At 37.5% G+C, this 19,410-nt stretch overlaps 1 protein-coding gene across 2 annotated transcripts in view; it reads left to right on the top strand.

Moving 5' to 3' along the window:
• Positions 1–19,410, top strand: part of SGCD (sarcoglycan delta) — a 504,550-nt gene that overhangs the window by 402,017 nt on the left and 83,123 nt on the right. For both annotated transcript variants that reach the window (XM_063292142.1, XM_063292141.1), the window contains 2 exons: positions 2,505–2,592; positions 9,475–9,594. In XM_063292142.1, the coding sequence (XP_063148212.1) occupies positions 2,505–2,592; positions 9,475–9,594 (208 nt within the window). The remainder of the gene's footprint in view (positions 1–2,504; positions 2,593–9,474; positions 9,595–19,410) is intronic.

Genomic DNA, 19,410 nt, shown 5'->3' with positions numbered 1-19,410 from the left:
TACACTGCTATGTCTTGTATCAATAGGAAAATTGGCTGGACTTTGTGCCCAGAATTTGCTTATAACAACCCTTTGCATGCCACGACTGTCTCTTTTCCAGGTGGTTTATAGCTGTAACTCAGGGCTATAGCTGTAACATACCATTAATCTTCCAAGGTGCCCTCATCTTCAGTTCCTCAGATGAGGGCACATCCACCTTCCTAGAGGAACAGCAAGCAGTATAACTCCCTCTTAAGGTACAGCTGGACCTTGCCATGGTGGTTCATAAATATATGACAGATGGCCATTGAGGAGAGCGCTTATTCCTGTAGAGGGTTATGCATGGCTTCAGCTAAGTTTTTGCCATCTTTCTGCCCTTCAAGGAAGTTAGATCCAAAACGTATCAGCCCTTCCCTGTATCCACACAAACTAGCCCTGTCTCCTTTTGTTTACAATTGCCAACCTCAGTGAAGATCCACCTGGCCTTTCATTGCTCTTTACTCTTTCTTAACTGCATTCCAAGCCCACATTGCTTTGCAACCCCACCCTCACTCCCCCCTGTTGGGTTGGGAGGGGAGGCACTCATCCCAGTTTCTTCTGGGAGGAAGAATTTAAGGTGGAGTGTATTTTAGATGCTAAACAATGATGGGGCAAATTGGAATACTTAATTCACTGGAAGCGCTACCCTGATACTGATAGATCCTGGGAAGTTGCAGCTAATACACATGCATCCCAACTTGTGCATCTGCAGTAACCCTGTAAATTGAAACCCTTGAAACTGTCTTCAGCTGATACTGATTCAGACTGGAAGGTGACCCTACTTGTTCCTGCCGCCACTTCCACCTTACTCTTCTTCTTTACTCAGACGCTGCTCTGTACAAGGGTCAGGCAGCCATGCCTGTCTCTTCTGCACCTTTTCAGTGGAGTTTGGCTTGAAAAGTTTCCTACCCCCTCTCAGGACAAGGAGGGATCTTCACTTCCTTTCCTTTCCATGGTGGGGGGTGGGAAGCAAGAGAGGGGAGTTATGTGAGAGTTTGTGGGCAGGCCAGGAAGGGAATGGAAGAGAGATTAGACATAATCTAAAGAGAGTGTGTGAGTCAGATGACAGGTTATCTCATAAATAGCAATTTAGCCCAGGCAGAGATAAACCTGTGAAGTAGTGTTTCAAATCATTCAGAAACTCTGCTTTATGGATTTACTATAAATGAGAGTTTATGGATTTACTATAAATGAGGGTGGAAAATCCCTCTCACAGCTTCTAGGATTCTGTATCTACCCCTAACTAGTTTAAAGAGATCATTCTGATATCTGTGTAGTTCTTGCTTCCTTGATCTTGATCAGCTCTGTGGAGCTTGAAAAGAGCATGGCTGGGCCTTCTTTGGTATGCCAAAGACCAGGCAGTTGAGGCAGTCCCCATTTTCCACTATAGATCTGGTCCAGAAGCATAGTTTGCATGCTGGTGAATTATGGCATTACTCTTCTGACCAGTATGCCATTAATTCCCCATTTAAAGAAGAAGTTATTACAATGGAATAAATATGTATCAGCATCACACTACATTTTGGCATCTTAAGATACATTAAACATCTTAAGATACATTAGGGAAAAAAGATATTAGGATTTTTATAAAAAAAGATATTTTGGTTAAGTCATATGAATCTTTTTGTTCAGTTCTGATGATTTTCATTTTTTTCCCATGGAGATCCAAGTTGTAAATAGCAGGATAATTCTCTTGGTCAATGACATAATAGAGTCACGTTTGATACCTATGTCCAGGCCACAATTATATCTTTTAGGTCTGAACACCATTTACAGACTCAAAAAGGAGAATGAGCAAAGCCTATGAAATATTGGGCCTCACGAATTTTGTTTTCTGATCTTTATGGAAACTTGGGTTGAAAAATGTTTGTGTGTCTTTAAATAGGTAGTTAACTTTGTGTTTTTAAAGATGCACTTAAAATTTGCCAAAATGAGGCAAGTCTCTTATATCATGATGACCGTTAGCAGTTCAGAGCTGGGAAAGTATTCTGATGGGCTTGATTTTTTTAAAAAAGGTGAAAAGAAAAAGTGGTAGAGGAAAAAGTAATTTGAGATGCATGTGAGGCAATATCAAATCAGTATAGGTTGCTAGTAACATTCAACACTCCATTCAGTAAATCTTCCCCTTTATCCATCTATCTGTTTAGATTTTTTTTTCTTACTAATACCAGGCAGATCACTGTTGACTATGCCTCAGACTAAACTTGAAAATGTGATTTACCATCCCATAGAAGTAAATCCATATACCTCATTTCTGTCCCTTAAAAAAAGTTACATTTTCTTGGTCCTATTGTACACAGCACTACTTTTGCAGGCATTTTGTTGAGCAACTGAAGAGAAGCCAATGAAAATTTCACCAAATAGGCACAGTACTGATCTGGGCATTTCTGCCCTGCTGGGTTAGGAAGAGGATCAGAGACAGTGCATTTTCTTGTGGGAAGTGATGTCCACCTCATTAATTTCTTTTTCTTGTGCTCCTATTGTAGGGCAACCCTCTGTACTTCCAATCTGCTCAGAATGTTACAGTGAACATTCTCAATGAGGACAGTAAAGTTCTTACACGTCTGGTAACAGGTAAGGCGAAGGAAATATCTGAGGAAGAGAAAAAGGGAACCAAAAGGGCATGATGATGGGATATTCTGCGATCATTAGCCCTTGGAATAACCATCACTAACATACCTCAGTCAGTACAAGCCATGACCCCAGCTTGCCCCTGTGAAAGTTAAGAAACAAAAATGCTGCATGTGAGCTGAAGAAGCAGGTGTGTTCAGGACACTGAGAATTCACTTCATTTGAACGCAGATCTAGGAACAAATGTTCCCTTATCCAAGCAGAAGCTAAGAAAAAAAATGTCATTTCTGATACAATTATAAATATTAATCAGTAAAGTGCCAGGCATCTCAGGGATCTGCAACAAGCGGAAGACTATCCCCAGATACTTTACATGAACCTGGAACAACTGGCACTTTATTGATTAATATTCTTGGCACAGAAGTGCTCTGTCTTTAAAAGATTTCCAAAAATCTTTGAAAAATCCCTCATGCAGATGAGTGCCATTCATGTTCACAAAACGCTACACTCCATGTTTGACAGGAAAGTGGATGCTTCTGAAATTCCCCAGCAGACCTGTCACCTCTAAGCATGGGTGTGCTTTTACAGCAGGAGCAACGGCAGATGACCGCATATTGTTCTGGGTGAAATTAGATCACCTGGTTTGTTTTTATGACCTCTGTCTTCCAGTCAGCAGGCTAAATAATTAAATAAAGAGCCTTGGTCAGCACTTACTTCAGTTACATGTGTGAAATGGCCCCGAGGAAGGGAAATAAAGTCAATCTTGAATTCTCACATTCAGGAAAGTTGGTGGATCATCTGCTGCTGGCAGGCAGAACATGTAGAGTTGCACCAAAAACAGCTGAAGAATATAAATTAGTAGTAGTTGTAGGAGCAAAGGAGGCACAAAGACCATGCAGGTATTACAGGTGGCAGACTTGTGCCATTTGCCAAAACTGAAGGACCGTGAGAGGCTCTCAAGAGATGCAACTTTGCCTTTGAGGTTCACGAAGGGACCCATTTATTCAAGAAGGGCAAAACAGGAAGCCACATCTAGTGTAATTGCATGCAAGTTTTGCAGATAGAATTCTTCAATATGGTTGATTAAAAAAAAGAAAAAAATGTACACCAGCTTTGCAAATAAGAAAAATGTAAATAATTTAGGTCTTGGCATCATGTAGGAAGAAATCCATATTTTCTCACTCTACTTTTCCATCTCATTCACTTAACTCCTCGGTGAGAGGCTTGGGGTCACATTGGGGACTTCCCTCAATGCTTTCATAGCCAAACCTCTACTAACTATTAGAAGTCCTGGAGGATCCAGAAATGATGCAGAGCAATGGGTTGGCTTTGCTTTGAACTTTAGAAGCAGGAGTTCACATTATCCCTTGAAGCAGCTTCAAAGGAGTATTTCATCTGAAGCTTTGTCAAAGCTCACTATATTTTTCCAGCTTTGTACAGCCCTAATAACTTTATACACTATGGCTTTTGTTGGATGTCTAGTTTTTATTTCAGGGAGTTTGCTCTCAACATTCAAATTTGAGATTCTGTGTCTTGGAGGAAGTAGAGATTTAGGGGAATCAATATTTTTTTAAAAAATCAATCTGAAAACTTCAGTTATTTTGGGTTACATGGGGGGAAGGGTATGATGATAATTTCTGTAGATAACCTATTTGTAGATTGATGTAAATATATATATATATATATATATATATATATATATATATATATATATATATATATATTTGAGTTCTGTTAAACAGAATCAGGAAGATTTATTTTAAGACAGTTCTGTGCATGCCCATAAAAACAATGGCCACTTAAGTAGAACTAACAATAGTAATTTAACTAAGACACTAAGATTGAAAGTGGAATGAGCTTTGTGGAATAGTCAGAGGGGAAATGTTTATACAGTTCTGTCCATGTTTATCATCAAAGTATCTGTGGAGTGTGACATTGGCTTGCACTGGGCTCTAAGTGGAAATTTGAAAGGAGGTCATTACAGAGTATGAGATGAATGATTTCTAGATTGTTTCATTCATTCATTCATTCATTCATTCATTCATTCATTCATTCATTCTGTAACCTTTGTTTCTACCCACAGGGTTTTCAAGGTAGCTAACAAGAAACAAGAACATATAACATAAAACTATTAGCATATCATTTTAAAAATGAAATGAATAATACCTAAAAGTGTAGCCAACCAAAGGTAAAAAGCCAGGATGAATAAAAGGTCACTGATTTCTTTTGTAAAGTGTTAGGGTTAGAGGTGACACCAACATCAATAAAGAAAGCAGGAAGATCTTCAAGTGTATCCATGAGCTTAGTCAAATCTATCATCATTTTAGTGTTAATCCTTTTAATCAACCAGTCTAAAGCAGAATTCCTGCTTCTTCAGGCCACCAATTCCACCTAATGGAATACCAAAATCTTGAATATGCTTCTTGAATGGATACACTTAAGATACTTTTGAAATAGCTCCCTGTTTGCCAGAGTGCATGTGACCGTGCTCCTCAGGAAAGAAGCTTAATATAGTCCGATGCTGCTATCAAGTTCATTCCAGATGGTTGACTGCAGGAAACTGCAAGAGGAGGCTAGTTCAGAATCTCTATTTTTGCATCATTCAACCACTGTAACCTGCAGTGAGAGTGGGCAAACTATTGAATGGATCATTGGGCCATTGGGCCAGTCTATCCTCATCTTCTAAATTTAGCCAGCTGTTGTTAGAGATTTGAAGACAGCAGAAGCTGTTGTGAGAGGAAATGATCCTGAACATAAGCAGATGCAAACACACACTCACTGTACACAATATAGGACTTAGTCCAACTATCAGTGAATGCTAGCAGTACTCACTTTATTTGAAATAAAAGCTACATTTATTAAGAAATACATGGGATAGGAAAGCTTTGCTTCTGTCTAAACTACCTTTTGAAAAGAGATAAAGATAAGAGGGAGGAAGTTCTCTTTGTCTCTTAAACACAGAGCCTCACTTACCTATGGGACAGGTAAGAGATGGACATAGGGACAGTGTGTTAAAAATCTTCCCCTTCTTAATGGTCAAAAGGCACATAGATGCAAAGAGATACATATAGTCTCCAACAGCTGTAGCACAGAGTAACCCAGTAGAGATTAATTCCTATCTCTTCCATCAGACAGGAGGTGAGGAATCTACTTATTTGCATGTGTCTGTGCAAATTTACAAGTTCATTTAACAAAGTTTTCATAATAACATCTTTGATTATTAATTCTTGCTGCCTTTGAGAAATGGTGCTGCCCAGTGGTTGACTTCAGCCCTGTGGCATCTGATTTGAATGGTATGTAATAGTAAAACATCACATTTAGAATTTGACCATGAGTTACTTAATTACTTCCTATCCTTGATCTTTGACTTTAGTTATATAAATCAGCTCCCAAATTATCTTGGTAGCCTTATGCAAGTGATGAACCATATATCGTCTGCTGTTACAGATAATTCTAAAAATGACAATAATAATGGTGATAGTAATGCTATAATAATGTCCTAACCTCACTTGGGAAGTAATAGCACAGCAATGACAACTGTGGAATGTGAGAAATGGGGTATATTTGCAGCTGCAAGAATGCCATATGGCCCCTTTCACTGTGGAATCCATTTTATTGAAATAATACAAAAACTGAACTAATTTCACAGTGGCAATCCAACACAAAATATATTAAATGGATAAAAAATACATGCCCCATCGGAACTGCAAAATAGTGGTCAGGGAACTGTCAGTGTTAATATAATTCAACTGTATTATATGTATTTAATTTAACTATATTTAGGATGGAAGTAATTTTTCCCTCACTCCTAAATCTGTCTAGCTGGGCCCTGTTCTTGTAGGTAAAGGTAAAGGTTTCCCTTGACATTAAGTCCAGTCGTGTCCGACTCTAGGGGGCGGTGCTCATCTCCGTTTCAAAGCCGAAGAGCCGGCATTTGTCCGTAGACACTTCTGTGGTCATGTGGCCAGCATGACTAAACGGAACGCTGTTACCTGCCCGCTGAAGTGGTACCTATTAATCTACTCACATTTGCATGTTTTCAAACTGCTAGGTTGGCAGGAGCTGGGACTAGCAACGGGAGCTCACCCCGTCACGCGGATTCGAACCGCCGACCTTCTGATCGGCAAGCTCGGCAGCTCAGCGGTTTAACCCGCAGTGCCACCACGTCCGTGTTCTTGTACTTGAATGAATTTATTTTCTAAGTTATTCCTTGAACCTCACAGCTATGTTTGGTGTCAAACACCTTGTACTCCTTATGCAGATTCATGTAACACAGCCTCCTTACCTATTAAATGAAGTCCAGAAATTAGGTATGGTATGTCTGTAGGAGGAAAAGCTTAACTATGATGTGGATATTGTTACAGATCAATTTTGGGAAAATGTATTCAAAGAAAGCCATTTAGCATAGTATCATAACTGTTTAAACACAATTTTCCTCCTGATTAAAAGGCAACAAGAGAACCTTAATAGATATAAAACATTGGTGCCCAACTTTATGCTGTATCTTTTTTAAAATGGGGGAGGAGCCAGAAGTTGTAGAAGTTGTGGCAAAGAAATGGAGAAGATATGTGGGAGAAAAGGTTCAGGCATTTTATTCAAAATAGATTCATTAAAAGTCTAGGAGGTTTAATATATCTATTTTGAGGCATAGTTTTTGTCAGGGGAGAAGGATAAATTGTACCATTTAAAATAATATTTTTGCCATATTTCAATACTGGGGGGATTATGTGGTTCTTTATGGGACTTTTTTCTTCTTCTCCAATATACTGTATGCTAAGCCCGGGCCAAACAGCATTTTCTATAACCTTGGAAGAATAATCGGAACAATTAAAATGTTCCAGTCCGTCAAGTTTGCTAAAATTCCTTTTCATGTGACTTTTATTTTTGAGGAATAGTTTATCTTTGCCTGTGGTAGTGTCAGACATACCCGTGGCTGAATGTTGTTGAGAGATGATAGTTAGTTAGTTAGTTAGTTAGTTAGTTAGTTAGTTAGTTAGTTAGTTAGTTATGATAGATGATAGATAGATAGATAGATAGATAGATAGATAGATAGATAGATAGATAGATAGATAGATAGATAGATAGATAGATAGATAGATGATGGATGATAGGCAGGCAGGCAGGCAGGCAAGCGATAGACAGACAGACAGACAGCTTTCCTTAAGTGAAGCTCTGTTCAGGATTTGCTCCCACTCAGAAACAGGAAGAAGAAATTACTTTAGCCAGTTCCTCCTGGTGCAACTTATACCCTCTGAATGTGTTGTCTCACTGGCTGATGAATTTATCAAATATGTTATGGGAGGTAATGCTGGGAATTGTAAAATGTGTCTTCCTACCAGTGGAATCCCTTTGCAGAATAAAAGCCTCCCAATAGATGGAAGGGAACTTTCTATTCAGAAACAAGGGAAGTTGTTGCTTCTTCTTATACATCTACTTTAGTTAAGTGCATGAACCAGTTTCTCTAAATCCAATGGGTGGGGTCCAGACAAGACATTTAGAAATATCAGTGGTAAATTCAGTTTTCTGTTTGGCAAGTCCCTTGTTATGAAACAAATTGCCACTACTGTAGTACTAAAGCAAGCCTCCTCTTTATTACAGTGTATGAGTGGGCTAAAATCATATTTATTTACTCATATCGTATCATGTTAATGTTAAGTTATTTTGGCTTTTTATATCCCTTGTTTTTTATTTACCTTTTTATGGTTGCTTTTGTATTTTTGTAAGCCTCTTAGAGATGTGGAGGGATGGATGGCATACAAATGTCATAATAAATACATATACACTTTGAATTCTACCCAGGGTTTCTGAATGACCATTTTATGCAGTTGGAATGGGGAGACACAAGTTCTAGTCTTACCGGCACTGTCAGAGGTGAGCGGGGTTAGTCTATGGTATCCAAAGATCAGGCAACTGGTAGCATCTTTTCAGACTAGCAAGTTTTATTAAAAGGCTTTAATGAGCTGCAGCTCATTTCATCAGATGCATCTTTTAATAGTCTGATATGGGACAACCAAACTCAAGCTTAGTGAGTAACCCGGGGCCATTCACTTTCTTTCAGTCCAGCCTATTTCACAGGGGTTTTGTTGGGGATAACATGATGGAAGATCTCCAGCTCTGAAGAAAAAGCTTGGCTATAAATATGCAATTATTTAACAGTTTGGTCTAGTGGTTAAGGCACCAGGCTAGAAACCAGGAGACTTGGAGCTCTAGTCCTGTCTTAGGTGTGAAAGCTGGCTGGGTGACCTTGGGCCAGTCTCTCTCCTTCAGCCCAAGTCACCCCACAGTTGCTGTTGTGGGGAAAATAGGAGGAGGAAGGAGTATTAGGCATGTCTTAGGTACGCCTTGAGTAATTTATAAAAATAATAAAGGCAGGATAAAAGTCAAATAAATAAATAAATAAATAAATAAATAAATAAATAAATAATTTATATGCTATAAAATGCAATAAATAAATAGATCTATTTCCAAACTCTGTCAGTCTTATTCAGATTTTCCGTATTATATGTCTTTCCTTCCCTCTTATGGAGATAAAGGGGAACCAGTGCTTTGTTTTTGTATTACTGGAAATGTTGAAGCTCCTGGTCCATAATTTCAGAGATTATTCTATGATTAGTTATTCTACGATTATTCTAGATTATTCTAAATCAGTAACAAACAATAGAGCACTGTTTTTTTTTAAGAGCACAAATGTAAAATACATGCTTAACTAATTCAAAATAACATAAATGTAGTAGAATATAGCAGGCATGTTTATCAGTCTTTCAATTAGCATAATTTATTTAGGTTAATTAGCATAACCTACTCCATGCAGTTCTGTTCATTATGCTCAGTAAACATTACTTGTATATGATTTCCATAGACCACTAAATTCTTCCTTCTCTTTAGGTCCCAAAGTGGTGGAAGCCTACGGCCAAAAATTTCAAGTGCTAACCACTTCAGGGAAATTGTTATTTTCTGCAGATGACAATGAAGTGGTCGTTGGAGCAGAGAGACTGAAAGTTTTAGGTAAACAATATTCATCAAAGCTTCTCTTCATATTGATTACTTTGAGCATAGTTTGTGTGTATGATCTCTTTTACAGTCATTGTAGAATGATTTTCTCTTGGCTTCAGTAAAAATTGATCAAATGTTTCTGCGATTTCATTAAATGTTCAGCTTTCTTTAATAAGGGCTTAGGATAAGGATGCTGGGAAATCAATCATGGTGACCATCATCATAGCTTCAGTAGCACTGCATACATTCCAAAACGGTCTGTTCTGAAAGGCAAACTCTTTTGTTTCTCATGTTTTTGCAGGCAGATGTAGGCAAGTAAGCCATGCCATTACATATAAACCCATTTCTAAATGGTTTTTATGCCTTAAAGCTTAAAAATGAAATAGCATTCTGTCTTCAGTGATGGAAGTAACAGTGCTGCACATTCCAATATAACGTCCTGCATTAAAGCCATTTGGTTTGGGGATTTTTTTTTTTGTCTTTTTGCCAGCATTTATATCACTTTAGAAGTCTGCAATCTATTTCATCCAAGTGTGAAGATACAGCTAAGATTATTTAAATCACTTAAAATATTTTGGCTGTTCTGCCACACCTTGGGGCCAAATGGTGGTTGAGCCCCTGTAGGCTGTTTTATTGTTACTTAGAGTCTGTCTTCTGAGCACTTACAATCTGTTTTGTTTGTTTTTTTTAAACTCCTTACTATTTTAACATAAGCTACGCAGAGTCATCTGGAGTCTGGTGGCCTCTGAATTGAATGAGTAAATGAATGAATGAAATTTCCCACACACTCCCTCCACCATCCTTCATAACCCAAAGCCACAGTGTGCTTCTTTGCTTTTAAATTTATTATATAATTATATAAATTCTTAAAACAGTTTTTATTCTGAAAAATTAGAATCAGTGATTTTAAGATAAGCATTCCATATACTTAGATTGCTTGCTTCTGGTGATGAGATGCACAATGAGCAGTCTATAGCAGGGTTTCTCTGTGAAGACCAAGCATGCAGTGGTGTGGATTTTTTTGTTCCATTTTGTTTGGGTTTTTGGAAAAAACTCTGATGTAGAAAGAGGAAGAACAGGAGTAGCTACCATTCCTATGTTTGCCTAGCCAAAAATTGTGTTCTATCTACAAGCTACAATACTTTCTTACTTAGGCAGTAGAAGATTACGTTAACTATTGCCATTATGTGATGAAACGAAATTACCTGCTTATTTAAAGAAATTTAAAGCAGAAATTACATCTGCTTATATAAAACTGAATAAAAATTCAGTTTTATATAAGCAGATGTCTGGTTATGAAATGGAATTTCCATTGTTTTTCTTCTACCTGTGTCTCCCCGCACACCCTTAAAATCCATTCCGGACAATTGGAAATCTTCTGGAGGATATTCAAGGGTATGTAGCAGGCTGTAGAATGACTGAAAATCACCCTCTTCCTGTTCCATCAGCAGAAACCACTTCCCACTCACAAAGAAATGTTTTCGGTTTCTTCCTCTAATCTTCATGATGCAGGTATTAGCAATCATGTTTTTATGCTTTCAAGTATCTTCCATCCAGTGGCCTAATTATGCATGCTTCTGGGACTTCCAGAATCTCTGGTGAAATAATACAAATTGACCACAATATTTGCTTATTCTACTTTTAATAAAGATTTTAACAATATTTGCATCATCTGGTTTCACTCATGGCCCATAAACTGATAATTAGCTGCAAAGGGAGAATTATTATTTTTAGTATCTTTTCTGAGAGTTTTGTGTAGGTGTATATTGGTTGTTAAAAAGATTTATACGTTGGTATTTTACAGCTTCCAAAAAACCAGTAATCCAGATTTTTTTAGCAAAATGGGATATTTGTATAGTTTCAGTGATATGGTGCTTACGTTTGCAGCAAAATGTCCTCAGCTTTTCTTTCTGTCTCTTAAAAGAGACATCAAAAGAAAAAGAGACAATGACATCAAAGCTGAGGTTATGTTATATTATAACTTTTAAGGGTCTAACTGTTTGATATGTGTTATACTTCTTTCTTATGTTGACTGTGGTCTAATTAGCTTGGGGTGGGATATGTCTACTAATAACTTCTTTCAGCATTGGCAAAGTCCAGGTTCCTCTAGTATCTCTTTCCTGTGTGATCAATCTTCACATACTCTTGTTATTCCCTTACATGTCCTTGTTACAAAAAAGAAGAAGAAGAAATACAACACTATAATCTGGCATAAAAGTTGTCTTGGAGAGGTTAGAGCAGCAATGATTGGGTGCATATTCTATTTTTAATCTGGTTAATGATGATTAGTTCCTTTCCTTTGTTCTTGTTCAAAGCTTGATCTGAAGTTTACTCTCTAAAGCAGCTTTGGAGTCTTCAAGTAATAAAAGCAATAAGGATGTCTCTTTTTGATTTTAATTCTTCACATCTTTTCCAGCACTAAAACCAGGAAAGGAGAGAAAAACACTGTTTAAAACACCTGAAAATTATAACTTCTCTAACTTTTCTAAAAAAACAGAAGGCAATAATGTATATTTTGTTTTGCAAACTACCAGCCATGATGAGCATAGAATATATTACTTTGTTTTTCATGAAGAAGAGAAGTCTGAGAGAAAAAGTTAAGGTGTAATTTATTTTTATTGGCATGTATTAAGGCATTTCTCAGGCTCAAATTATCCTACTTTGGATACATTATGAGAGACTCAGCTCTCTGGAGAAGGCTCTAATACTGGGAAAGGTGGAAGGAAAGAGAAGAAGAGGATGACCAGCAGCAAAGTACACCATTGTAAGAGCTGAAGGACCAGGTTAGGGACAGATCATCGTGGAGAAAATCTATCGATGTGGTTGATAACAATTGACAATGACTTGATGGCACATAATCATCATCATAATCATTAAGGCATTTGTATATATGTAAGTTGGCAGCCTTTTCTTACTATCACCAACTCAGGCCATTATGTGCATGTAACCCAGGATCAGCAAATTTTTCAGGTCTCAGGTATCATCATGACCATCCCCATGATGAAAAACTTGTGAGATTGTAAGGCATTTGTGATTTCACCTTGAGATCCTATGCAAGAACATTAGCCTTTTTTTCAAGATCTCATACAAGAAAGCTGAAATTTCATAAGATCTGCAGTCCTTGAAAGATTTTCCCTTTACAATGTTTAATTTGTATTTAACTTTGAGGTGATTCTGGCAATATTTAAGAATTAGGTGAATATTCTGGTACACACAAGGACCAGAATACTGACCTATGACCTAGCTTAGTGTTGCCTGTTCATAGTTCCCAAAGCTTTCAGGTTATGATGGATTTCAACGCTGCCACTCTTTCCCAGCAAAGAGGGAGCGCATTCCAGACAGATAAGAGGATTCACAATCCAGAGGCTGTTGCTGGGAAAGTTAAGAGGTTCAAGGTAGCTCTGCCCTAGACTCTCCCAGGTTATTTACCCTTAGGTCAGTTAGAGTAGTTTTAGTCTGGCAAGATTCTGTCTGTACGGTGAGAGCAATAAAGAACTGGAGTTTGGAATATGCTGACTTGAGACTGTTCTTGGGCATACCTTGACACAGGTATTGCATTCCTCATTACCCATTTTAACTTTGGTTCTTTTGCAATGCAAAGCATGTATTTTATGACCAAGCTACAGACCTTCCCAAACATTGCTGGTAATGCTGGGAGAGCTTCTTTGTGAGATTAGATGGCTTCTAAATCTTTGCCAGCATTGCATAGAATTTGGCCTGTGGAGCAAAAGACAAGACTTCAGAGAGATCTTATGCTTTTCTCAGGTCAGAATTCCTTCATCTGTAACAGATCCATTAAGTTTATGGAGACATCTAATTAAAATAAAAATTTGAGCCCCAAATTTGAATTTTTTAATTTATTCATACAAAAGCTAGCAGGAGTTGATTAATTTTCATAGATTTTAAAAGAGATTTTTTAAATTAGATTTTTATTTTAAGTTCTTTAAGGAATGTTAGGTGCAAGTTTACTGTAAATTATTTTGTCTCAGTTCAATTTTAATCTTTGTGGTATTGTGGCTCCTTTGATTACTCTAGGATTTAGACATGTTTGGAGGTTTAGCCACTGTAGTTAAGATCACTTTTATATCAATAAATCATTTGTCTCAAGGTAGAGAAATAAATATGAGTTTAAGAAAATAATTTAAATTGTTGATTTGTCATTTGCTCAGAGAAAAAGAGATAAATTAAATCTTTTACTGATTGATACAGAGAAGTTTTTCAGATGCATGCCTGAAATGTTTAGGAATATATTGATTGACTGATGATGTGCCATCACGTCAGTGTCAACTCATTGCAACCACATAGACAGACCTGCTCCAGGATGATTAAGGATATATACATTATGCTAATGTTTTCTGCCCCATTGATTAAGGGTACAGCAGCAACTCTAAACTGTAGAAGAGTTTTCTTAACAAAATGAAAGGTTTCTTTATAATGTAGGTAGGCATTCCTGAGCAACTGTGTACAGTATATGGCTTCTAAAATGGAGCCCAGAGTTCTTAGTGGTCAATGAAACATGAAGCACTTAATTATACTTGTACATTGTTTTGTTGGTGATGTTGTCTTATGATTATCCTTTTTATTTCCTTGGAAAAGAAACCACTGTTGATCATTTGGAGCAATAACAGTTGTATCTAAGTATTGTTTTAATAAGATAACATTAAAAATTAGCTTTCATGTACATTAATTACGTACATATTTTAATGAAAATTGAACATTATAGCACTTATAAATAAAGGGTAATCATAAAGCATTATTCTTTTAATTAGTTCTTTTTATTCTCCAGATTACTTTTAAATATGCCCTGTAGATGCCACTTGATCGTAATTACCAGAGTAATATTATCACTACACAAAAACATTTTAATTAAATATAAAGTAATTTAAATTAGGATGAGTTTTTTAAGAAAATAAACTGCAGTCAAATTAGCCTGTAAGACAACAACAACTGACATGCAATCATCCTTGGTTTAGAACATGATGTTGGAGTCCTGATGAGAAGGAGAAGAAGAAATATGCACACTCAGAGATCTTGAAGTTTGATTAGTGTGATGTTTGTCCTGCCTGGCATAATAAATCCCATGGCTGAAGAGTCCAGGTGCTTCTTCTTACTGAACATCAGCTTGCCTTTTCAATTCTATACTAGGCAAATCTCACTTTAAACATCTGGACTTTATCTAGAATGAATGGAGTGAGGCTGAAATTTATTCGTTTCATCAATTACTTTCTGGTTGGTTGATCCTGAATGATTTCTTTTTGTTTGTTTGTTTGTGAGAAGAAAAGCAGGATACTACTATTTTAAAGAGCTACCCAACATCCAAACTGTTGTGACACAAGTTATGGACAGGCCATTGCCAATATGGTAAGCCCCAGGCCAAAAGGACTACTAAGGCACTTGTGCTGTGGAAGCAAACGTGTAGTAGTTAGATCTCCCACTGTCCTATTTAATATTCTATGGCAATAGAAGATTAGGGCATTTCCAGACTATTGGCTTTCCCATCTTCCTTCCCTTCTAATTCGTTTGCAAAAAGATTAAGGGGTGCTGTTTTGCAGATTCATTGCAACGCTTCTTATATGCATGTGAAATAAGCATGGATAGAATTGATTACGGATAGTTATGTATCAATACACACCTGGAATTATTGCTTTTCTTCTCGGAGGCTAGGGAGAAAAGGCTTGTTTTGAAGAGAGCAACTGCCTCTTCCCTGTCCATGGAAACCTGGGATATTTCAAGACTTTGCATAATTGCACATTTGTAATCTATAATGAGTTTGATCGCCAGAGGGGACATCTCATGTTATCTTGTGGGGGGAATCCATTTTTGTCCAATAACCCTCTCCGTATTCCTGGAAAAGAAGTGAACATATTGTTCTCATGTTCTTTAGGATTCTGGTAAGCTAAAAATAGAGGGGAAAATGCTTTTCTATAATTGGAAGAGGATCCCTCTTAGCATACCTTGTGCCTAACTCATGGTGGATAATAGTAGCAAAGTCCAGAGTGGATAGAAGAGGCATAAATCTTATTCATAAGACGTTACAGAAGCAATACATTTTTGGTTAGTCTAGCCTTCCAAATTTCACATCACCTAGTGAATGGGATTGTTCATTATGCCAAGACACCTATATAATAAGGAGATGGAAATACAAACGTGGCTTTTATAGGCAATCTATTTACAGCAAACAATTGTGTTGCTTGTATAGTGCAACCAACCAGTACATTTAGTGGTTAATTCTGATGGTAACATAAAACACTCCACTAAAAAGAGAAAAAAATAGTTGGAATCAAATCAGTGTGGACAATTGTTAGAAATTGCAGACAAGGCTGGTTTGGAATAATACAACAATTTCCAGCATTTATTTGAGACTCTAATGTTGCACCATTATGCCTTGAATAATAATAACATTTTTTGAAATTAATTATCTTGCCCAACCATGTATCTGAGATTACTGGCATTCTCCCTTATGGACTAAGAGAAGACTATTGTGCGCTACATTCAAGAGATTGTTAAACTTAGCTGAAATGTGGTAAATATGCCTTGTGTTAACAGTGAAACTTTTTAGCCACCATCAATCTATACTAGAGAAGCAGCCGTCGCGAGATTCATGTTTATAAGATGACAGTAGCTGCTGATATTTTTCTTAGGAAACAGTGGAGGAAGGTCTACCAATTCAGACTTCCAGCAGCCAGAGATTTGAATGTCAAAAGCAAGAGATACATGTTGGTGCCAAAAATATGATAAGTGGTTTTAGAACATTTCTCTGTTTATTAGTAAGTAGCCTGTAGATTTAAAAATAACATTTTTGAATTGATTCCTGTAAAAAAAAATCCTATGTTTTATATGAAGATATTGGATTAGATTATGTGTGTGTGTTTTTGTGTTTATTGGATACTTGGATACACATACAATATCCTGCACAGATTAGTTATGGAGACATATCCATTTCAGGTCATCTGAACAGATTTTATTTTTCTGGAGTTAGGTGAAAACAACACTTTCTTTCAAACCAACGATGAAAATAAAAGCCAGAAAGGGTGGGGGCTATCCAAGGGTAGACATCTTGTTCATATAATATGCTTAACCAGTAATACATTAACCAGCTTGAATATTCTTACCCGCAATACACGGTCACACTAAATGCATCAGAAGTCTTAATTTAGTAAGTCTTCCCCCATTTTCTCCAAGAATCCCACTTAGTTCTTTTATAAAAGATAGTAATGGCAACCCTTTTTCTATCTTTAGTGCCTTCCCCATTGGTCAGGAAAGCAACAATAGGCATGGCTTTCTTACAGCAGCCAATCAGTGTTTGGAAGATATCTTCTATGTTCCCACAACTGCCCTTCACCACCACCACCCCCCACTAAACCAGTTAAATATGTCATTAGAAAAGGACCAATGTGTTACTTCTGTTTCTATCTGCCTCTAAAGACCTTGAGGAAGAAAAGACCAAACTGTTAATGGAAGACTTGCAGAAATGATTACGGAGTTCTGAGAAAGAGGGAAGTATGAGAAGGAAATATAACTCCACCTTGATTGTGTTTAATATAAGATGTGACAAAGAGAAAGCTGGACAGGCCCTCAAGATTCTACCTTACCACAATAAAGAACATTTCTAGCATTCTTGCTGTTCCTGTTTCTTGACCTGATCTTGAAGGACTGACATCATCTAAGGCTGCTGTTGGTCTGTATTGAATGTAATGGACTCAAGGTATTAGGGAAGAAGTAATTTTTTAGGCCAAAGTGGCTGATCTAGAAAAAAGAACCTTGACATGTACATGTCAATGCTGTTCAGTGAAATGGCCAATGTATCTCACTGCTAGACTTATAGCTAAGATATAACAAAAGTTTTTATCCATGCTTGAGTTACACTGAATGAGATTGAATGGAGTCCTGCTTCAGTTCTGCTCACACTACATCCTCTGCCACTGCTGGTTCCAGCTGTGAGGCAGGGAGGAGAGAAAGCATTTTGAAGGACACAATAGGCAGAGCATAGAGCATTTCTTCTAGAAGGAATGGGAGACGTAATCTTTACCCAACCCCTGACTATTGAACCATGGTATCTGGAAATTAATAGAAATTAGGCTGGGTTAAAGCATTTAGAGCTTTGTATGTATGTAAATGAAACAATCAATGTGTATATGTGTGTGCATATATACGTTAATTAATAGACATTCATAAAATTAATGTATGAGGAGGAAAAAATAGAGAATTCTGCCCCCCTATTATTGATTGATGTCTTCATTTTATACATTTGTACAAAGGTGTTCTCTGGGCAATGTGTACAATAAAAACTTCAGCACAGCCAAACAGATAAAAATCAAGAGCAACTCCAAGGTCATCAATGAATTAATTCATAGTGAATTAATAATTTTTCTGCTACCAGTTGTAATGAGTGCTACTAGTTTTAGATTAGATAAATTAATGGAAGATATATGTGTCAATGCCCCATAATCATTTCCCCTATAGAGCAGAAATTCTGGGGGAGAATGATCCCAAATGCTGCTTTCTAGATGCAGCAATCTCTAGAGAAGGCATCCACCATCTTCACAAGGGAATTTGGCTCTCTTCAGGGTAACCCGGCCCCTCCTGGGTAGGGAGAGGTCACAGGAACATCTGCAGGGCCATTGTGAGGACTATTCTAGATATCTGTCAGATTAAGTAACTTGGATTCACTCAGAGTTGGGATCCAGCTGTACAAGTCCTGTGGAATTGCCAGAAGCACCGTCTTGCCTGGGAAGAGTTCAAACCTTGGATGCTGTGAGATGGGCAGCCATATAAATCATTTACATAAATTAAATAAATTTAGTTGACCAATATATGAGGTAAAATTGGGTATTCTGAGTTTTGAATCAAGCACTACTCAATACAGTAAAAAATAATCAAATTAAGATACGCTAACAGATAATTCTGATTTATTTTAAAATTAATATTTTACCTAAGTCCTACATTGCTGTCCAGAAGAAGGTGGAGACTAGGCAAACTTCCAAAGGGGTCAACTCAAGGCAGATTTAACCCCCCCCCCCAAAAAAAGAGTAGTGGACATAAAGCCCAGTAAACAAGTTTTTTGGAAGTACCTGCAACCAGCCCGTGAAGGAAATGAGATCTTAGCCCTGGGTTGATCAGGCCCTCCTGGCACTGTAGTGTTCCATCAGCTTCCTTCTCCCTACCCAACTCACTTAGCTTTGTTATCAACAGTCTTTTACTAGGCTGGGCTTCCGCTTTTTGCTTACCAACTCTATTATTGTAGTTAGGCAATTGTCACGAAAATGAAGTACTTCCACAGAATTCAATACGATGGCACCTGACTCCAGAGTTTATATTGACTACATCCAACAGTTTCATGTAGATATCAAAGCTGCCGCAGGATTCAAGAGTACCGAAATGGCTGTGCTCCCTCCCCTTGCAGCCAGTTCCCATCACAGAAAATCCACCAAGCAACCACAATCCCATACCCCAGGTAACAGCTTAATTAAATTGGGTGCAGATAATTAACAGCCTCCACAGGGCAAGACCTCCATCCAATACATTTAAAACAGCCAATAATTTCCCAGCTCTTTCACATCAAGGGAAGGTTTATTTAATAAAGGTTTAACCACCACCTTCTTCAGGCAATGGGAAGCAAACCCCTGCAACAAGGGAACTCTAATTAACTCTTGAAACTGTAAGCTCAACATTCCCTTGGCTGGTTAAATCAGCAGGAGGGCCCAAGGCTGAGCCAAGAGGTGGCAACTCTCCCCCATCCAGGTAAAAAGTGGTAGTTGATATTGTTCGAAATGTGATTGTTCAGTACAAGAGCCACAGACATGCCATAGCAATAGTCATGTGAACTCA

This window comes from Candoia aspera, chromosome 2 (genome assembly GCF_035149785.1).
Source record: "Candoia aspera isolate rCanAsp1 chromosome 2, rCanAsp1.hap2, whole genome shotgun sequence".
Classification (NCBI taxonomy): domain Eukaryota; kingdom Metazoa; phylum Chordata; class Lepidosauria; order Squamata; family Boidae; genus Candoia; species Candoia aspera.
This window is presented reverse-complemented; position numbering and strand designations above follow the sequence as displayed.